This window comes from Hemiscyllium ocellatum, chromosome 29 (genome assembly GCF_020745735.1).
Source record: "Hemiscyllium ocellatum isolate sHemOce1 chromosome 29, sHemOce1.pat.X.cur, whole genome shotgun sequence".
Taxonomy (NCBI): Eukaryota; Metazoa; Chordata; class Chondrichthyes; order Orectolobiformes; family Hemiscylliidae; genus Hemiscyllium; species Hemiscyllium ocellatum.
In genome coordinates this window covers 48392582-48412603 of record NC_083429.1, presented here as the reverse complement: position 1 = coordinate 48412603, position 20022 = coordinate 48392582, and the positions used below count along the sequence as shown (strand labels likewise).

The 20022-nt window shown below is 42.5% G+C and overlaps 2 protein-coding genes across 2 annotated transcripts in view; both read right to left on the bottom strand.

The window, feature by feature from the left end:
- Positions 1-995: 995 nt before the first annotated feature.
- LOC132829663 (G protein-activated inward rectifier potassium channel 4-like) lies at positions 996-9260 on the bottom strand. The gene is made up of 4 exons (XM_060847010.1): positions 9239-9260; positions 6729-6764; positions 2462-3367; positions 996-1315 (listed from the first exon to the last, which is right to left on the bottom strand). Exons 1-4 carry the CDS (start codon positions 9258-9260, stop codon positions 996-998), a joined length of 1284 nt encoding a protein of 427 aa, XP_060702993.1.
- Positions 9261-18930: 9670 nt separating this feature from the next.
- Positions 18931-20022, bottom strand: part of gig2o (grass carp reovirus (GCRV)-induced gene 2o) — a 68213-nt gene continuing 67121 nt past the window's right edge. The window contains exon 10 of the mRNA XM_060847009.1: positions 18931-19986. Coding sequence (XP_060702992.1) covers positions 19523-19986 — 464 coding nt within the window. The 3' untranslated portion in view covers positions 18931-19522. The remainder of the gene's footprint in view (positions 19987-20022) is intronic.

The following is a 20022-nucleotide window of genomic DNA, read 5'->3' as shown; positions in this document are numbered from 1 at the left end:
TGCCAGAGAAAGTAGTGGGGGCTGGTAAAACTACAACATTTGAGAGGCATCTGGATGGAGTCATGACCAGGAAAGGTTTAGATGGATATGGCCAAATGCTGGCAAATGGGAGTAGATTAATTTAGGATATATCTGGTAGGCATGGATGAGTTGAACCGAAGGGTCTGTTTTCGTGCTGTATGTGTCTATGACTCTAACCGTTCTTCAGTTTTCTTGAGCCCAGGAATTTCCAAGCCATTGTAAGTTATGCACCATATTGTAACTTCTCTAATAGGTATTGAAACTGTGGTAACTTTAAAATGAGATGGGCTCTGTTACTTGAATACAGTTAATTCTCATAAGCGACAGCGTAACGAAACTACATGCAGTCCCTGATTATGAATATCCAATTTACAGAGGTTTGTACTTACAAATGCAATCACATACTGGGGTGTGAAATATTAATTTTAAAGATTCGACTCACAAACGTTTCTTCATACTTAAGGTCAGATATTTTATATTGTCCTGCATTGTGTTCAGAAACCATTCGCAGCCTAGGGACTGCCTGTATAGTATCACACCCCAATATGGAGGAACAATAAGGAATCTTCATTCACAAAAGTTACAAAACGTAAAATGAGGAAAGGCCATTCAGCCCAACAAGTCAAATGTTTACACAAACCACTTGCCATCTTATTTGTGGTTTCTTATCATATCCTCAAAATGACTCCCAATAATCCATTAAGTGCAAAATTAGAATATCTACCCACCCCTACTTAGCAATCTTTCAACCTTAGACCTTTGTTTCCAATATATGCCAGTATTGCAGACTTTGCAATAACAATGCTCCATTTCCTTTCCTATGAAGATCTTGCTGAAGGTCTTAGTCAAGTTCAGAGTATTATTTCTACTCTGATCCTCAGTGGCTTTAAAGATTCTTCGATATCCTCCAGATTCTTCAATATCCTCCTGGTTTCAGAATGCTATTTTAATTAATTGCAAAAAAATTGCAATCTTTAGTCATTCCCCACATCTTCCATGTTATTCTCTTCCATAATATTGGAATTCTCAGTCAAACTATGGCCCTGCTCTTTGGCACAGGAATGGTTCAGATTCTCCCAGTACAAATGGAGTGAGGACAGGTAGTTTTTCTCTATTTCTTTTGCCTCATGCATGTCCTTGGCACTGCCTGGTGGCATCTGTACCTCAAATGTCTTGTCAAACTTGGTGTAATCAACTCGGAATGCACCTTTCTCTAAGAGGATGCAAGACTCAAACCGGTGGCCCCAGAGGATCTCATCTTCTTTATAGGAAGTCCTCGCTTGGCAGGTCATTCCTGTAAGTGAACAAAAATAAAGGGCAACTCATCAGTCATTGTCTTAGTTCTTTCATTTGTACATTTTACAAAGAAGTGTAGCTTAATTAAATATGTAGATAGGAGATCATAAGAAGGACCAGACAATAAGCAATGGGAGCCAAAGTCAGCCATTGAGCCTGCTTCACTGTTCAATGAGAATCATGACCGATCTGACCACTTTCAACTCCACTCTCTTACCTTTTCCCTATATCTTTTGATTCCCTTACTGAGTAAAAATCTGTCTGTTCTGTTTCAGCCTTGACTATACTAACCTCCCAGTTTTATCAGCCCTCTGCAGTAAAGAATCTACAGATTCACTACGCTCTGTGAGGAGAAATTCCTCTGCACCTCTGTCTAATATGGGTGACACCTTATTATGCCCTCTGGAATTTGATCCTCCCACGAACAAAAACACCGACTCTGCATTTACCCTATTAAGTCACCAACTCATCCTATATGTTTCAATAAGATCGCCTCTCATTCGTCTAAACTCCAATGATTACAGGCCCAACCTACTCAACCTCTCCCCACTAGACTGCCCCTCCATTCCTGAGAGCATGAGAAACTGGAGCAGGAGTAAGCCATCTAAACCCCTCAGCTTGCTCTGCCATTTAATACGATGATGGCAGCTTTTCTCCATCGATTCTGTTTTCTTTCTGTATTCCCAAATCCATTAGTTCAATCAGTGTCAAATATCTATCAATCTTAATCTGATGTTTGACATCATAGATTTCTAGGATAGAGAATTCCTAAGATCTACAAGCCTTGAAGTAAAGAATGTTCTCACCTCACCTCTAAACAGTCAATCACCTATCCTGAGAATATGCCTATAACTGAACATTCCAGCCAGAGAAATCAATCTCTCATCCCAAGAAGTTGTACATTTCAATTAGTTCATCTCTCAATGTTCTAAATCTCCAGAGAATATTGAGGCAGCATCCAAGAAGCAGGAGAATCCAGACTCTCCTGCTCCTCGGGTGCTGCCTGACCTACTGTGCTTCTCCAGCGCCACACTCTTGACTCTGATCTTCAGCATCTGCAGTCCTCACATTTTCCAGAAAATGTTGACCTGCGCATGTTCCACATTGTGGTGCATTTAAGAGGTTATGATAGGATGCAACTAACCTGTGGATTCCACGATGCCTTCCAGGATTACAATAATTTCAAACTGTTCCCTCTTCATTGACTCAGCACACATTACCCAGAATGGACTATTCTCATTGATGATGTGGCTAATGGTCTGGGGTTCTACCAGGAACAGGCGGTCTTTCCCTGTGTCGTAGCCAAGGTTGATTTCTGTTTGATCTAGAGGTATGAATTCACCTTCCTTTGTTTGTCTAGATTTGATGAGTTTGGCCCTCAGTTTTGCATCAACCATGTGGCTTTCCCTCAGGTCACCAATTCTAAACATCAGGCAAAGTTCATCATCCCTGTGCGATATCACTGCATATTTACTAAACTTCAGAGTCTCGGCTCGCTTCTTGGGACGAGAGATCTTCACAAACACACAGCCCACCATCATGGCATCAATCATTGAACCAACGACGCATTGAGCTATGAGTAGAATGACACCTTCTGCACAATTCGATGTTACCATGCGAGACCCATAGCCAATTGTCCTTTGACTTTCAATTGATAACAGTAAGGCAGAAATGAAGCCATCCACATTTTCTAAGCAAGGTTTCCAATCAGCTTCACCTACATGGTAAATATCACCTCTAATGTATGCATCCAGGAAGTACAAAAACCCAAAAGTCACCCAAGTCAAAAGATAACACATCATGAAGACGAAGAGAAACCAGCGGTACTTCAAATCTACTACAGTAGTGAAAATGTCAAAAAGGAACTTGTGCTTCTCTTCAATGTGTCCAAGATTGACTTGGCATTTCCCATCTTTCATCACATAACGCTGTCGCTTCTGCTGATATGGAAACATGAACTGGTGCTGGTTGTCATTCATCAGTTTACACCTTTGCTTTGGAGATCCGGGGTAAGATAAGATGCTTTTTGCTGAAACACGTAAATTCCGAGAATTGTTTGGAAGATTGGGTAAGCTGCCAGCATGCCTTGGGTACCACGTCTTGGAATTAACGTCTTGCAAATTTGAGCCTCTGTAATATATCCGACGGTGCCTGGAATGCTCATCCACATTGATGGCCACACTTAGTTTCTGCTTGGGGTTTGTGGTGGGGGCAGCTGGTGAGCAGTTTGTGTCTGGACCGAAATCTAAACACAGAGATGATGTATCATTTGTTGTTTGTGTCTCGCGATTCTCTCTGCCAGCCAATGGTTTTAGGTTTGACATAATGCTCGTTCTTCCGGGCGATGAGGAACCTCTATGTTGTGGAGATTTTGGAATCTCTCCCAATGTTTCTATCAACTTGGTTTCTGGCTATAAAGGAAAAGAAAATTATTGAAATATGCTTAACAATTATCTTTCCCTAAGCATTTCCACCTACAGTAATAAAATGCATTTAAGGAAATTCTGACTTTGGGTGACAGATCCCTCCAATTGTCTTCAATGGCTTTCCAGTGGCTGCAAGCTTTGATCATGTATTGCCAGTTCAACCTTCCTACCCAAAGACAAAATTAACTTCTGCTGTCCTAGAATATGAGGGCAAATCGCAATGCTCATATCAAGACCACTTAACTCAATACAGACAGCTGCTTCCACATGGGCTTCTCCTACTCTAAGACGTTGTGTGGATAACCCTATCCAGGCATCAGAGGGATTTGTTAATTTCAATTGCACGTTAGAGTCCACTAAGTGAATTACTTGTCATAATTTAATGCCTGTCAGGTAAATTTTTTTATGCTCTCTGTGTTGGAATCAAGAATCATTGCTTAAAAATGTGTTGCTGGAAAACTATCCGCTACTTAAATTATCCCCTTTCCAATCCACATAAAGTTGTAGGACTAGTCTTGTCCTTGGGCCATAACTGGAAATCTTTTAAGACTCAAGCAAGCTAATTATGATCAGTGAGGTCTGCAGATGCTGGAGATCAGAGCTGAAAATGTATTGCTGGAAAAGCGCAACAGGTCAGACAGCATCCAAGGAACAGGAGATTTGACGTTTCGGGCATAAGCCCTTCATCAGGAAACTTCAGTTTCCTAAAGAAGGGCTTATGCCTGAAACGTCGAATCTCCTGTTCCTTGGTTGCTGCCTGACCTGCTACGCTTTTCCAGCAACACATTTTCAGTTAATTATGATCAGTCCCAATCTTCTCTCTTCTTTTTCACTTCATTCGTTTTCCATTATGGGTCTTTTCACATGGGTAAAATGCTGGGGAATCACTCAAACTAGTTCACCTTTTGGTTCAATTTCATAACCTGAACACTAAGCACAAATAAGGTCAACATAGACGCAACAGCAGTGGTTATCCAAACTTCTGACAACTATGTATTTGTGTCTGGGTTTGAGTGAAAGTGCAGTCTGTAAATCTCAATGCTATACCTTGCCGTATCTACTCTTGATTCTAAGGTTCACAAATTCAAGTGATTAATTTTAATTTACTAACATTACTAGGGATGAAACAATCCTGGACAGTGGAACAAAATGGGTGGTAATGAATCAAAATATAACTCTTCATTTTTTTTCTATGCACTTTAACTGAAAGGGAACATGGGGCTAATGTAGAATGGTCTGCTATCACCTATTTGGAAGTTAATAGCCCAAGATCAATTTCATAGTCAAAAAGTGTGGCACTGGAAAAGCACAGCTTATGCCTGAAACGTCAACTCTCCTCCCCTTTTGCATGCTCCAAGACCTGCTATGCTTTTCCAGCACCACACTTTTTGACTCTGATCTCCGGCATCTGCAATCCTTGCTTTCGACAAGATCAATTTTGTCTCCATCACATGAAGGGGAGAGGCATACCAGCAGTAACTTACAACGTATTAGACAAAGAGGTTACTTTCTCTCTGTTTCTCCTTAAAGGTACTGATTTTAATGAGAGCTAGCCATGAGTACCTATTAAATATTTACCTAACCTGATGTCCCTGGCGCCTTTTGTTCTTGCTGACAAGAATGACCCGCTCCTGATAATACATCCATTCTCCCTGCAGTGGTTGGAGAGCCACACCTTGCTGTTAATGCAGAGTATTGATCCTGTATCTACATGAGTTTCCTCCAGGTACTCCGGTTTCTTCCCACAATCCAAAGGTGTGCAGGTTAGGTGGATTGGCAGTGCTAAATTGCCCCCAAGTGTCCAGGGATGTGACGGTTAAGTGGATTAGTCATGGCAAATGTGGCATTACAGGGATAGGGTGGGGGATGGTGTGTGCCTGGATGGGTTGGTGCAGACTCAATGGGTCAAAAGGCCTCTATCTGCATTAAAGGGATTTTATGATTCTAAGATTTTAACATCTGCCTAAAAAGAGGAGCTCTGAACTTTCTCATTGGCACTAGTATCACACCATACAATGCCTTTATCCAACAGGTCTTCGTGTGGGGGGTGGGCTTTTATTCAAAACTGGTGAGCCTTTCATTTTTGGACTGTTTTTAATTACTCAAGTTAGAGGTTAGGCAATGACGTAATGGTATTATCGCTAGAGAATTAATCCAGAGACCTAAGTAATATTCTGGGAACCTTGATTTAAATCCCATTGCAGCAGATAGTGGAATTTGAATTCAATAATAATCTGGAAATAAAAGTCTAATGATAACCATAAATCCATTGCAGATTGTCAGGAATAAACCATCTAGTTCACTCATGCCCTGTAGGAAAGGAAATCTGCCATCTTGACTTGATCTGGCCTACATGTGACTCCACACCCACAGCAATATGGTCTTCACTCAACTGCGCTTTGGGCAACTAGGGATGGGCAATAAATAGCAGTCTCACCAACAATGCTCTAAACCAATGAAAGAAAGAAAAATAGTTCAAGTCACAATTTGGGATGGCTTTGCTTGGAGATTTATATATCTCTCCTGGCCAGTCTGAACAACAAAAACATTTTCTCCTTTAGCTCCAGTAATTTCAGTACATTTACTTACCTTTACTGAAAACGTTCCATATTGACCTGAGTCCATTGGAATCCTTGGGAGATATGCCAACAAGTGTTTGCCTTTCGGAGTTTGGGCAGGAGGTATTGAGTAGCGAAGCCTTTTCCACTCCTTGCAGTTTGTTGGTGCAGCACTGATACGATGATATGTGTGGATCTCATTGTTCCTGTACAGGTCCATGCTAGAACTCACAGCGGTAGTTTTCATGGCTATTACTTACGATGGGGTACAAAGTAGAGTGTTACTTCCCGAAGCTCTGTCCTGAAGAAGAATCTACCATTCTTATCCTAAGGGCAACTATTTTAATTTTTACCTTTTCTTTCCCCATTGGTTTAGTCTGTGTTTTCTTTACAAATATATGTATTTCATGATCTCAGGAAAATTTGGCCAGCAGTGTTCCTAATAATTGTAAAGAATCATCTTCTTCAAGAATAATCTTTTAAAGACCAGCTCTTTTTTCCTCATTGGCCTCTACAAAGTTATTGTTGCTGTGCCTTTCTGGACAACTACACAGGGCCTCCTCTTAATGTGAGTAATCTGGAATTCACTGTTGTTCCCTTCCCTGTACCAAATAAAAGGGAAATCTACCAGGAAACCGTGTCATCCCGACATCCATTCAGACTGTGGGAGAACCCTCTTGAAATAGAATTATTTAATAAATTTATCACATTTTCTCTTTGCCATGGGAAGGTCCTGGTCTCTATTTGGTGTCAGTCCTCAGATTGATGTACTGAACCTACCATGTCATGGATATCAGGCTTGGACCTATATGTGTAGGATTCCATAGGTGCTACTCAAATAAGTCTTCTTAAATTTCTATCTTCTCACAAATGATTCATCGACAACACTTGGACAACTAATGGGTTCTTGGCACTTTATTCTACCATTCTCTAGATTCCACAAAGCTCTACAAGATTTCAAGTCTAAGACAGATAAACAAGAGGGGTAAATTGTGGAACAAATGGATAAATTAACTCAAAGGTTTTCAGCATGTTTTGTGATATTTACAAATCAACTGCTTAATAATGGTCTTTATTGGTAGCTCATTATTCATCCTTGCCATTTGGAATGACACTGTGGCTCAGTGGTTAACACTGCTGCCTCACAGCGCCAGGGACCTGGGTTTGATTTCACCCTCAGGTGACTATCTGTATGGAGTTTGCACATTCTCTCCATGTCTGTGTGGTTTCCTCTGGGTGCTCTGGTTTCCTTCCACAGTCCAAAGATGCGCTGATTAGGTGGATTGGCCATGGGGAGTGCAGCATTACAGGGATAGGATAGGGTCAGGGGGTGGGTCTGGGTGGGAAGCTCTTCCGAGGATCAGTGATAACTCAATGGGCTGGATGGCTTGCTTCCACACTGTAGGAATTCTATGGTTTCAAAAATTGTTTAATGTTTATGCTGAAACGAAGACCTGGAATTAAAACATGAATCAGATTTTTCCGTAAAGGTTTCTTTTGGTGTGGAGCACTGCACTTCGCATTTTATTATCTTTCTTATGTATACAGGATGCACTCCTGTATCTGTCACACCTACTTCCTGTGATTTGGTGCACCACATACCACTACTGGCAAGAGGTTGCAATCACAATGTGACAAGTTTACATAGATAGATTTCATTATAAATGTGGACACAAACGTTTAAGACAGAAATATATAAATAAAGATAAACACCATGAGTTAAATGTGTCCTGAAATACATTTATATGCCCTAATACAATTATTTCCCACTATAACTTGAACTGACATGACCATGACTGTCATAGATCAAAGTAATACCAACAAAATTAATAACCGTTTTATCTGTTTAATTTCTTAAATGATAACCATTCCTTTCAATTACCTTTTTATACATTGTAGCCAATTATTTTAAAAGATGCAGGATTAATATGTGCTATGATGTTCAATGAAAAGCGAAAGACCACTCAACATAGAGTCATAGAGTCATGCAGCACAGAAACAGACCCTTCGGTCCAACCAGTCCATGCTGATTGTGATCCCAAACTAAGCTAGTCCCACCTGCCTACTCTGGCTAACTATCCCTTCAAACCTTTCCTATTCATGTACTTATCCAAATGTCTTTAAAAAGTTGTAATTGTACCCACCTACCTCATTGACTAAGATTCTCCTCCTCTGATTAATATCTCTTTATGTGGCTCAAAGTCATACTTCTTTTCATAGAATGTTTTAGCTTAAAGGCGCTATATAAATGTGATTTGTTGTAACAGTGGGAAACATTGAATATGACTGTTTGAAACTCCTCGATGATTTAGTTCAATTCAGGTACAAAACCTTCCTAAACTAGTCAGGTTACTGCCACCATTCAGACTCTGGATGTAGTAATGTTGCTTGACCACATCAAGTGCTTGTCCATTCCTGAAATGACATGCTGGTTAGTTGGCAACAGAAATTTCTCATTCAGCCTCAAATAATATAAACAGTTACATGTTTATGTTCAGATTATGAAACGTTACATTATGCAATCAGAAAATTTAACTTAAGCTGACAGTGAACACGTTGTTTTATTTATTCTCATCTGGAACTAGTGGCAGTATCTTTCTTTCCTGATCATTTTTCAACGTGAAAATTCTGCTCCCAGAAATGGATCACTTCCCAATTCTGACACCTACTGCAGCTCTAAACACTCCCAGATCAATTGAAGCAGTGTCAGAGGACAGCTGCCCCAACAGCTCATGGCCATACAAAATAAAAACATGAAGAGACCATTTGACCCCTCAAACTGCTTCGCCATTCAAAGGCATCATGACTGATCCAACTTTCCTCATGTCCACTTTCCGGTGTTTTCCCCATAACCCTTGATTCCCTGACTGATCAAGAATCTCTCTTAGTTTGAAATATACAAAAGGACTCTGCCCAAACCACCAAACAACATCTCACCTCTTGTCACCATATGACTCATGTTTTCCAGTTTCAATTCCGCAACGTGATCTACTCCAGTCAGGTGATTTATACCAGTCTGATTGAGACCAACTTTAAGGAAACTAGGTTTCTAAGAGATTTTACTGCAGATCATTATTAATACGAAGATAGACAGCACAATTGTCTCACTGTAATTTGTTTCTCAACAATCCCCACAAATACGTGTCTACATCACATAGGTGTTATTGAAAAATTTCAGAAAATATCGATTATCGCTTGATTACTAATCCTGATACAGCACGCAAATATCAGAATATTATCTGTACCTTGACAAGGCTGGTCTGTTACAATGACAGCATCGCCACCTTGAAGCCATAATGTGTGCATTCAAGTTCCACCTGCCCCTGAGCTGTGTAATAACATCTCTGAACAGCTTGATTAGATAATTGCTCTTCACACTTTTTCACAAAAGCTAGTTGGATGAGTAAAAGTGCACTACGTAAAATGTTAACTTTCACAAAGAGACACACAAGGTAGATCACGTTCTTTAAATAAAGTACCTGCTGCAATTCAGTTCAACTCGAAATCCACTCCCGTATTTGAACCGTTTCTGGTGTTTCAAGACAAACATGAAAAGACAATTCTTGCAGTCACCCCCCAGCTTCTCTCCAGAAAGAACCAAGCTGATCGAAAACACAAAAGAAATCTCAATCCCAGTGTTCAGCCTGATACATGTCCAAAGACAGATTTATTTTTTTTTCTCTCCTGTGTGGAGTGATGCCTTTGGGAAGGTGTCGAGAGCTGGAAGCGATGACTGAGGCTCCTTATTAATCTGCCTCAATGTCACGCAGCATTACTTCAAGATAAGTTAATCAGAAAGGTTGGACTTGGGAAGAATTCTACAGTGAATTCAGTACAGGCCACTGTCAGAGACTGACGGGGATCTCTTAACCAGCATTATTTCCTCTCAAAGCTATCTTCACACCCAATGGGCAATGCACATTTAAACCACACACAACCCTGGGCGAGATGTGGAGGTGCCAGTGTTGGACAGGAGTGGGCAAAGTTAAAAAACACCAGGTTATAGTCCAACAGGTTTATTTGGAAGTAATAGCTTTCGGAGCACTACTTCAGGTAGCTAGCTACATGATTGTGTACCAAAATATTGCAACACAGAAACAGGCCTGATAACCTAATGCCAGTGTTCATTCTCCAGCTGAAATCTGCCCACTCACGTTCAACCAAGCTCATCAATCTCAATTGTTGGGATCAGTTCCATAGGATACGGATAATCCTTTCTATCCTACTTGACACTGAGGAACTGGGACATATCATGGATCACACACTGGTCATTCAAGGTTGGCCTCAGAATTCTTCCAAATCCATCTTCTGTCGACGTAATGTAAGTTTCCATCGGTTGGAGAACAATCGCAAATCGCGTCTGCATGGGTGAAGATCCAAATACATCCCATTCATTGCTGGATTGGTGCACTCATAGAAACAATAAAACGAGGAACAGGAGTAGGCCATTCAGCCCTTCAACCCTTTCTGCTATTCAAAATGATTATGTATGATCACCCAACTCGGAATCCTGATCCCTTTTATGCCCCATGCCCTTTGATCCCATTAAACTTAATAATCATAACTTCTTCATTAAAGCATTCAATGTTTAACTTCAACTGCTTTCTGTATTAGTGAATTTCACAGGCTCATGATTCTCTGGGTGAATAAATTTCTCTTCATCTCAGTCCTAAATAGCCAATCCTATATCCTTACACAGAGACCCCTGCTTCAAAAAATCCCTACAGCACAGGAGGAGGCCAACTGAGTCTGCACTGACCTTCTGTAGAGCATCCCACCCTGACCCATCCCATTCTTGTAACCTTGCATTTCCTAAGGCCAATACACCCAGCCTGCACATCCCTGGATACAATGGGGAAATTTAGCATAGCCAATCCACCTAACCTGCACATCTTCGGACTGTGGGTGGAAACCAGAGCACCTGGAGGAAACCTATGCAGCCTCTGGGAGAATGTGCAAACTCCACACAGACAGTTGCCCAAGACTGGAATCAAATTTGGGTACCTGGCACTGTGAGGCAGCAGTGCTAACCACTGAGTCACTGAGTCATCCTGTCGACTCCTCAGTAATCAGGAACATCCTTCCTCCATTAACCCTGACTAATCCAATTAGATTTTTTCAGGTTTTTATGAGATCCCTCCTCAGGCATCCAAACTGCAGTAAACACAGCCCTGACTGATCAAGCCTCTCTTCATATATCAGTCCCACCATCCCAGGAATCAGTCCGGTCAGGGTCTGAAATCTTGTAAAGGTGAGGCACCCAGAGAAGCTACTGCACCCGGTAAGCAAGTGGGAGTATGATTCGACCAGATGGTGCCCTGTCCACCAGTTCATTCAGTTGAATGAAAAATACCGCACAAAGTAGCCTAGCCACCAGTGGTGTGTGAGGCATTCTGCAGGTCAGCCTTTGACTGTAACACCTGAAAATGTGTTGCTGGAAAAGCGCAGCAGGTCAGGCAGCATCCAAGGAACAGGAGATTCGACGTTTCAGGCATAAGCCCTTCTTCAGGCTGAGACATCGAATCTCCTGTTCCTTGGATGCTGCCTGACCTGCTGCGCTTTTCCAGCAACACATTTTCAGCTCTGATCTGCAGACCTCACTTTCTCCCCTCTGACTGTAACACCCAAGTAGGGATGAAGTCTCAGGCAGCCTGATTGGATATCTGCCACTGCAGCCTGGTGCTCAGTGCCCATTTAGCTGAGCATAACCCAGCATCAACCCCACCTTGTGTCACCTCAAAACCCATCCCAACAAGAATCATCCAATCAGGAATCACTCAGTGAGGCTCTTCATAACTGTCTGCCTACAACTCATGGACCTGCATTGATCAAAAGAGCCAAGGTGGAGAACAGGATTGGGAGGCTGTTGTGCCTGCAGAGCTCCGAATTTTCCAGGCCCACATCCCAAAACATTGAGCCCCAGCATTCACCAGATAAAGAAGACGTTTCTATTGTCCATCAGTATCAAACCCACTGTGACACGTCCTGCTCGTCCCAACTCCGTCCCATGCCCCCACCCCCATCCTTTCCAAACCCCTACACCATCAAGGTTCTGATGGGAAAAGCCAGTCAGAAATGAGATTGCCACAACTATTTGTAAGGTAAAAACAATGACTGCAGATGCTGGAAACCAGATTCTGGATCAGTGGTGCTGGAAGAGCACAGCAGTTCAGGCAGCATCCAAGGAGCAGCGAAATAGACGTTTCGGGCAAAAGCCCTTCAACCATTTGTAGTCTAATTGGCTGTGTTTTGGATAATCCTGCTGTGGAGAAATGGCCCTACATTACTACTGCTGGTTATTGTACAGGACACTGAGGAAGACATGTGTGTATAACAGAGGCTGCAATAGGAAAATCTTCAGTCAGGGATATACTGTGAATAGAAATGACCTGGAACAACACTGGGTCAACTACATTCATGATGTCACTAAAGGTTAATCCCTGTTATTGAGCTAATTGGATCACATTAGACTATTAGCTACTGATGTTAAAAAGATACTGTCTCACATATTTGCTGTGGACATGACATCTGTGATAAACTGAATGTGGGTAATTGTTCATATTTAATTGTAAACTCCCTTTTTCAGATTGTAGACGTGTTTAGAGTATAACTCTTCCTCCTTTTTGAATCACCAGGTCACATGCTGTTTACCTGACATTTAATTCACATTTCTCACTCTGACGTTCCCTACCCACACCCTTTTCTTCATTCCCCCTGTTCAAGTTGATTGTGCCCTTCTTCCATCCCTCACTGTCACCCATCTTCCTGTTGTCTACTCCACTAGCAATCGGAAATACTAATCCTAGCCTCCCCCAGTTCAAACTGCATTCCCTACCATTGCTACAAATAAGTGGAGGCTTCCTTCTCCTCTGCCCACTTCACTCAAATATTGTTCTTCCTGGTTATCTTATTTTCAACTATTTGTAGTTTTGTTACTTCACCAAACGTCAAGGTTAACTGTATTTCAGTTAACTCAAATTTCACTGCTGTAACCCACGGCTTCCTTCAGATACACAAATGTACTTTAGATGGCAGTATTTCATCCTGCCCACATCATTCAGTTGGCAGAATGAAATTTAATTTGCATAATAAATACTTTATAAGACATTTGTATCAATACAACATTAACGTATTTCTGCCATATTTTGTGAATATGGTCGATAAGCAATTCACCACACATGAAATAGCTACAGTGAGTCAGTTTTTAATGATCAAGTAAATTAACTAGTTAGGATTTGTTTAAAAGGAAAGGCATCACACGTTTTTTTACATTTGCAAAGGAATACATGCACATACTCAGCTTGTCATAAACAAGCCTATACAATATTATAGATTCTCATATACACACAATCACACATTTTGGGGAGGCTTTTAACAGAGAAGCAACACATTTGGAGGAATCTAATGAGAGAATTGCTCAGTACAGATGTGCAATGGCTGAAGGCCTGTCATTGATATTTGACCAGGATTGTAAATTGACCCAACAGGCTTGATTAAGAGGGGAATAAAAGTCCGTACCAGTGTTGGGGAAATTCTTCAACACTTCTTGATCTTGATAGTGATGATATTTTCACCAAGCAAGAACTGACGAACATTAAATTTTAAAACTTTCTTCCACAGGGAGATCAGAAAGACTATCCGATGCAAAAGTAGGCCATTCAGCCCATTGATTCTGCTTCCTCACTCAATGAAATCATGGCGGATATGATAATCCTCAAATCCACTTTCCTGCGGATGTTGAATTGTTGGGTAGATTCAAGGATAAGATCTACTATAAACCAACTGACTCCCACAGCTACCTAGACTACACCTCCTCCCACCCTGCCCCCTGTAAAAACGCCATCCCATATTCCCAATTTCTTTGTCTCCGCCGCATCTGCTCCCAGGAGGACCAGTTCCAATATCGTAAAGCCCAGATGGCCTCCTTCTTCAAGGACCACAGATTCCCCCCAGACGTGATCGATGATGCCCTCCACCGCATCTCCTCCACTTCCCGCTCCTCCGCCCTTGAGCCCTGCCCCTCCAACCACCACCAGGACAGAACCCCACTGATTCTCACCTACCACCCCACCAACCTCCGTATACAACGTATCATCCGCCGTCATTTCCGCCACCTCCAAACGGACCCCACCACCAGGGATATATTTCCCTCCCCTCCCCTATCAGCGTTCCGAAAAGACCACTCTCTCCGTGACTTCCTCGTCAGGTCGACACCCCCCACCAACCCAACCTCCACTCCCGGCACCTTCCCCTGCAACCGCAAGAAATGCAAAACTTGCGCCCACACGTCCTCCCTTACTTCTCTCCAAGGCCCCAAGGGATCCTTCCATATCTGCCACAAATTCACCTGCACCTCCACACACATCATCTATTGCATTCGCTGCACCCGATATGGCCTCCTCTATATTGGGGAGACAGGCCGCCTACTTGCGGAATGTTTCAGAGAACACTTCTGGGACACCCGGACCAACCAACCCAACCACCCTGTAGCTCAACACTTTAACTCCCCCTCCCACTCCACCAAGGACATGCAGGTCCTTGTACTCCTCCATCGCCAGACCATAACAACACGACAGTTGGAGGAAGAGCACCTCATCTTTCGCCTGGGAACCCTCCAAACACAAGGGATGAACTCAGATTTCTCCAGTTTCCTCATTTCCCCTCCCCCCACCTTGTCTCAGTCAAATCCCTCGAACGCAGCACCGCCTTCCTAACCTGCAATCTTCTTCCTGACCGCTCCGCCCCCACCCCACTCCGGCCTATCACCCTCACCTTGACCTCCATCCACCTATCACATCTCCATCGCCCCTCCCCCAAATCCCTCCTCCCTACCTTTTATGTTAGCCTGCTGGACACACTTTCCTCATTCCTGATGAAGGGCTTATGCCCAAAATGTCGAATTTCCTGTTCCTTGAATGCTGCCTGACCTGCTGCGCTTTTCCAGCAACACATTTTCAGTCAAGGATGAGTTAGACAGTTTTTCAAAGTGTTTGAGGGTTATGTGGGACAGGCTGGAGTTAAAGCCACAATCACATCAGCCCTGATCATTTTGAATAGCATAACAGGCTTGATGGGTCAATAACCATCTCCTGCCTTCATTTCTTATGATCTTAAGACAACAGTGCATCATCCTTTTATTAAAGTGTGTGCATGTTTCATTTCTATTAAAACAGTTGCTGCTTTGAGCACCACAATTACACACATGAATATCAGTTTCCTGTAGGGAAAGTTCTAAATATTGAATGGGCGACTAGTGGAAACAAAGGACAGACCCTCCAGGGACTAGAGTGGAAGTCCAACGTTATTTTAATGGCAATGTCTTAATCAAACACCAATAAGGAGAAGCCGAGCATAAAGGTGATAAACAACAGCTTGGTCAACAAATCGTGGTTACCTGGGGGACAATCAAGGAAGTAATTGCAGTGATGGAGTGGGTGTACAAGGGCAGAGAGCAGCACAAGCTTTTTTGTGGACTCAGAGAATGCCACAGTGCCTTCTGTACCACCAAATATAATCTTTGACCCTACCCTACCCCGGTAGATGCATTAGTGACTGAATTGATGGTGCAGTACCAGGGAGCTTGTGACTTGTAGGTGTCAACCAATGAAGGCTTGTCTTCACCCTCCATTTTCGGGTCACAAGGTGCAAGGTTGCAGCTGGGCCAACGATTCCCAGCTTCCTCTCCTTCCAGATCATGATGTAATCGCAAGTTTGATGTCTCGCCCAATGTCTCCCAACATGTTGGCCAAACGTAGCATGACTACCAAGTCAAGCATCCATGGCAACTTGCTTCTCAGGAAATGGTTAATGAATGTTCTGAATAGAACCCCAGGATGTACATGTTATAGAGGCTAACAGCACAGGTACAGACCCTTTAGGCCAACCTGTCCAAGCTGACAACATACCCTAAATTAATCTAGTCAGGCTCACCAGTCTATAGTTCGCCCTGGCTTCTTCTTTCTAGCTTTCTCAAATAATAGCACCACAGTTGCCCCCTCCAGTCTTCTGGCATCTCACCCTTGGCCCCTGATGATACAAATATCTCATCAAGGGGCCCGGCAACACTCAGTTACCCACAAAGTTCTGGGATACACCAGATGATCATGTGTCAGGGATTCATCTACCTTCATGCATTTTAAGATGTCCAGCATCTCCCCCTCTGTAATATTAACACATTTCAAAATATCACTGTTTATGTCTCCAAGTTCTCTAACTTCTGTGTCCTTCTCCACAATAAATACTGACATGAAATATTTGTTTAGTATCTTACCCATCTCCTGTGGTTCCATACATAGACAGCCTTGCTGATCTTTAAGGAGCCCTATTCTCTCCCTAGTTACTCTTTTGTCCTTAATGTATTTGTAGAATCTCTTTAGATTCTCCTTAACCCTATTTTCAAACTATCTCATGTCCCCTTTTTTCCTTCCTCGTTACCCTTTTCAGTATACTCCCAGTGACCTTATACTCGTCAAGGGATTCGCTCAAACCCAGCTGTCTGCCCCTGCCATATGCCACTTTCATTTTCTTGACTAGAGCCACAAATTCTCCAATCATCCAACCCTTCACACTCACAGGAGCATACTATCTTTGGGCTCTCACTATCTCATATTTGAAGGCCTTCCACTTTCCAACTGTCCCTGTACCTGCAAATAGCCTATCACAATCAAAATTTGAAAGCTCTTATCTAATACTGTCAAAATTGGTCTTACCCCAATTTAGAACTTTGACTTTTAGATCAGGTCTATCATTTTCCATAGCTATTTTAAAACCAATAGAATTATAATCACTGGCCCCAAAGTGCCGCCCCCCCCCCCCCCCCCCCCCCCCTCCCCACTGATACCTCAGACACTTGCCATGCCTTATTTCCCAACAGAAGGCTAAGGTAGCTGCATCAAATGTTTCTCATAGGAAACCAGAACTGAAGTCATACCCTTAATCTGTAGCAGCTCCCTGGTGTATGCTGTCAGTCTGTCCATGGTCTTGTACAAATGTAAGGGTTGGAGTCTACAGTGAATCTTGTTAAAGGCAAGTTCTGCAACCACTATACAGCTGTGCTGGTATCGATCTCCATGAAAACTGGGTGACCCTTTAGCCAGACATTTATTTTAATTGGTTCTGATTTGGATGTTTCTAAGCAATTTAACTGTTCCTTGGAGAACGTGAGGACTGCACATGCTGGAGAGTCAGAGTTAAAGAGAATGACGCTGGAAAAGCACAGGAGTTCAGGCAGCATCTGAGGAGCAGAAGGGTCGGCGTTTCGGGCATAAGCCCTTCATCAGGAACGTGACTGTAGAAAACCACAAGTGGGTGGATTTACCAAGGTGTGCACTCTCCTGGATATCAGCCTGTGAGCTCTCTTACTAAAGTCAGGCCTCATAAGACTTCTTTGTTATCTTGATCTACATTCCAGCAGCAACAACAATGGCTTGCCAACCCAGATCCTGAGAAAATGTAGCCATTTAGCAAGATTTGTGGGATTTTGTTGTGAGCTGACCTCTGTACCCCAAGGTCCCTTGGACAGGTGAGGGTATCCACTCTCATTGGAATATCCTGTAGCTCACATGCTCCACTTACTGCATTTTCTAAAGACAGAGCCAGTTGTAGTTCCTGTTTGAGGTCCCGTTGGACTTCAGCTAGTGGGCTCTTCTACATGGTAATGTCATTACACCCATATACCAAACGGTGTCTCAGCATCTCATTCGAAAATCATATGGCTCAGTCAGTCATTTTAACCTCATCACAAATCCAAATATGGATTCCTGTAATTTTCCAACAGCTGAGTAAAACCAATTGTGTCTCAGAATTAGAGGAGATTTGAAGTTGTAATATTCCTTAACTAAATCCATCAACTCTTGAAGTCTTTCAGTACCTGGTGCCTCGGGGAAAGTTAAGCATCTAATAACTGAAAATGCTATGGGACTGCAACCAGTCAGAAGGATTACTCGTAGTCTTTCATCTGCCCCCTTGTTATTTGCCAGAAAAAAATAACACATCTTTCCACATACTAGGCCCAGCCTTTGTCGGAAGTATTGAATGAGTCAAGCTTCCCCAACAAGGGCACAATGCCAGAAATGCTGAGCTAACTCAAAGATGACTGTTCTGGGCAAACTTTCTTCAATTATACTGGCATTTTTCAAAATAGTTATATGTAAGAATACAAAATAATCAGTTTGATATGCTTGCTAACATCAGTGGGGCACCCGGTTTATTTGCAACAAACTAGTTGCTAACTACATTGCACATTGTTGTCCTGAGCTGGCTGAAACCTTGCCCCAGTAACTTCCTGTTTAAAAAGCAGACTTATAGACAATTCTGGTTTTTTTTTGTCTTTCTATTGTGTTCACACATGAGACTTGCCACCTTAATGTCTCAAGTGGAAAGTGGAAAGAAAGGAGCATGGGCTGTCTCCCGGAGGTTAACCTCCATTCCAGCTAATTCCCACCAAGCAGAGGGAACAAAGAATATTCTTTACCAATGCACCATTCTGCCATTATCTTTCACATTTATAGAATGATTATTTCAAAATTGCTTGACAAATATTTATTTTTCAGCATCCAGTAAGTATTGAGAGACCACAAAAAAAGACAGCTAATGATTTTATTCAGTTGAACACATGAAATGCAAATAACAATACTTTTTCTAATCACCAAAAGTGTGTATACAGAATGTTACAAAGTGATCACATTTACACATTGGATTTCAAGAAAAATATTGCATCTTGTGCCTCTGAACCTCCTGTAAAATATTTCGTGACATCAACTGTCTTTTCTCCCCAGTGACTCAGTTCCAACTTTAAAGGCCTGTTTCACAGCTGGTGGTGACCCTTCGGTGCATTGGGAAAATAGCCGTGTTTCCTGTGTGAATGTAAACACGTTGTGTTTTTACAGAGACTCCACTCCTGGCGCTGAAGGTTACTGGGACATGGATGAGAACAATGCTCTGATGGTGCTGAATATGTATGACACATTGCCAGGAGGACAGCCTCCAAGAACTTTATTCTAAGGAGTGCTTGGCAGGCTTTATGATTATAGAGCATCAACCTAAATCCCCGGTTATTCACCAAAGGCCACCTTCTAGAGTGACAACTCGTTTGAACCTTCCCTCCCTAGCCCAAGGGATGATATCAGGGTAGAGTTTTCCTGAACATCCTCCACTTCCCTCCTTCCCCATCCCAACCCCACCATTGTTATCCCATTTAAGGAGTTGAGCTCTCCATTCCACTCAGTAACAATCAGGGAAGTACAGTGGGCTTGGCTGAGCTGATTGATGAATTATTTCAACAACCTTTATTCTCCTGGGATCCCAGACACAGTCCTCCTCCAGACCACTTGGTACCATGCCACAGTCTGGAGGACACCAGGCCGTGTCATAGCCATGATCATGCCAAGTCTTCTGCAATGGGTGCCCTTGATAATCTATCTTTTTGACCTTTCCCACATTAACTCTTAACTTAAGCACAACCTTCTGATAGTCAGGAGCATCCAGTGGATATCTGCAGGCTTTCTGAATGTCCCGACTGACATAGACTCCACGGCCCAGCATACCATCAGAGGCTTGATTGAAACCATTCCTCCGAATGGCATCTGCGTTGTCAGCATGGGTTCCATGGTACATCACATAGATCTTGCCATTCTTTGGTGCGTTGTAACTTTTAAGACATGGTTTAAGGAAGTGAGGTGCATCCTCTTCATCCCACATATTTCCGTAAGCATATGCCATGG